This window comes from Penaeus monodon, chromosome 34 (assembly GCF_015228065.2).
Source record: "Penaeus monodon isolate SGIC_2016 chromosome 34, NSTDA_Pmon_1, whole genome shotgun sequence".
NCBI lineage: Eukaryota > Metazoa > Arthropoda > Malacostraca > Decapoda > Penaeidae > Penaeus > Penaeus monodon.
This window is the reverse complement of record NC_051419.1, coordinates 8,981,731-8,983,794: the sequence shown is the minus strand read 5'-3', so window position 1 is coordinate 8,983,794 and position 2,064 is coordinate 8,981,731. Positions and strand designations below refer to the sequence as shown.

Here is a 2,064-nt window from a genome sequence, read left to right as displayed (position 1 = left end):
CGCAGAAGAAAGCAATTAATATTCAAATGAAAGTATTCGCCAAATGCAGAGTCGACTGAAAGGAGCAGCAACATCGCTAGGGGAAGGGGCGTGCTCTGAGGAGTTAGTTTCGGAAACAATACAGCTCGCGCCGACCTTCCGAAGAGGGAAGGCGAGAGGGGGGGAAAGGGGGGGGGTCGCAAGCTCTACCGACCGGGAGTCACGGTGCACTTGGCCGAGTCTTCGTCACTGTTGTCGAAGCAATCCTGGATCCCGTCGCACACTTGGTTGCTCTCGATGCACTGCGTGCCGTCGGAGCAGGAGAACTGGTCCTGTCTGCACCCTGGCGAGAGAGGCGGAGCCAGAGGGGCGGCAAGGCGTTAGGTTATGTTTAGAGGGACATCCTCACTCTCTCGATCTTGTTCCTTTACTTTTTGCTCTTTTCGTTCTTTCTACGCTCAACGATTCGCCACAAAGACTAGGCCGCAAAGTTTCGCTTTCATAAGGAGGAGCAGCTGCACAACCTGCTATAACAACTGTTTGGAATCTGAATATTCCCTTATATCATAACAAATTATTGTAAAAGTGATGTACTGAAACATGCCAAAATTTATATCATGTTTGTATGTGCTCTATACTATTATTCAGTATGGTGAATGTTTTGAAAATGATATATATAATTGTAATGTTGCAAATAATGGGTTGTTCAATACTATGTATTGTTAGTTTGAATTGAAACGGAAAAGGTTAGACAGCTAAAAGTACAAATCGCATCAAAGAAAATGGCCGACGTCTTAATGTCGGTTAGTTTAAGACGAGGAACTTCATATGAATCATCAGAGAAATACCGCAAAACTACAAATCAACTTCCAGCTTTGAGACCGGAATAGTGTTTTTGCATCAAATTTTGGATGCTTTTCTCGTGATAATTTGAGCTGAAGTTGTCGTCGAAGGTGGGGAGAGACAGTGGCATAACTTCCATGTCTGGCATTAACCATTTAACTCTTTATCCTGTATCCCATGCTGTATAATCCTTATATATTAATATACAAAGTTTGTGTTATTATGGTGTGTACGTCACCAACCATCATCCACTAGATAAGGTTAAAGATACATCAAAATTAATCATGTTAGTCTCCGAATCGCTTCGCGTACAAGCCACACCAAAGAGAACGTTACAGAGGTAGCTTGTAGCAGGAGTCAGGTTGTAGGACAGACAGAGGAATCTGAGCGAGTGTCGTTGGGGACATACAAGAGCCTCAATCTGTTTTCCCACTTTAAGGCTAGAATAATGCGGACGAACAGTCTTGCCAAACACAGCTCATTCGCTGTTTCAGAAGATACCGAAAAACACATCCGAAACACGTGTTAGTATACAGCGACTGCAAAAGGCGGTCATCAAAAGGGAAGACGAAATAATAAAGCCAAAGAGGCGGGGAACATGAGCTGAAACCATGAAGCAGCACAATAACAGAATACTAAATGGGGGACTTATTTACCGCTTGAGCCGCACCCGGCCTCGTCCTCTCCTCCGGGACACTCCCTCACGCCGTCACAGAAACAGGCGTAGGTCGTGCCATCGTCACACGTCCTGGGCCCCTGGTCGTCCGAACGACACGTTGGTCGTGCTAAGGATAACGTTCGTTCATTTTCTTAATGTGTGCCGGAACCTTTCCCTTTCATTTGCTTTATATCGTTATATCTGCACTTTTTTCAAACATCGTAACTGTAAATCCCCTTCCTTTGTCAGCATGAGCAAAGCCAAAAGAATACAAGATCTGCTCAGGTTGTCTCAAAATTGGTTGTCTTGTGTGTACCTGGGCTGTGACATCACAGTCACTGATTCGAACCGCTTCACTGATAACCATTTAGCTAGAACTATAATACATGCTACACATTCTGTATTTAGGTTTCCTTCTTAAACCATAGACTGAATAGCGACGGAAATCATCTTTTAGCTAATGTAATACTTTCCAACAACTCCACTGCCGCTGACGTCATCACCTGTGCAAACTGAGGGGGAATAAGCTTGTATTCTCTTGACCTTGTTCACAGGACTCCCTGACGCTCTAGACAACCAATTTC

General features: G+C 44.3%; 1 protein-coding gene across 1 annotated transcript in view; it reads right to left on the bottom strand.

Annotated features, from left to right (window-relative positions):
• LOC119594807 (basement membrane-specific heparan sulfate proteoglycan core protein-like) overlaps positions 1-2,064 on the bottom strand; it is a gene marked incomplete at its 5' end in the record, with an annotated part of 219,836 nt that overhangs the window by 204,867 nt on the left and 12,905 nt on the right. Inside the window, 2 exon segments of the mRNA XM_037943897.1 lie at positions 194-322; positions 1,479-1,607. Of these exon segments, the coding sequence (XP_037799825.1) occupies positions 194-322; positions 1,479-1,607 (258 nt within the window).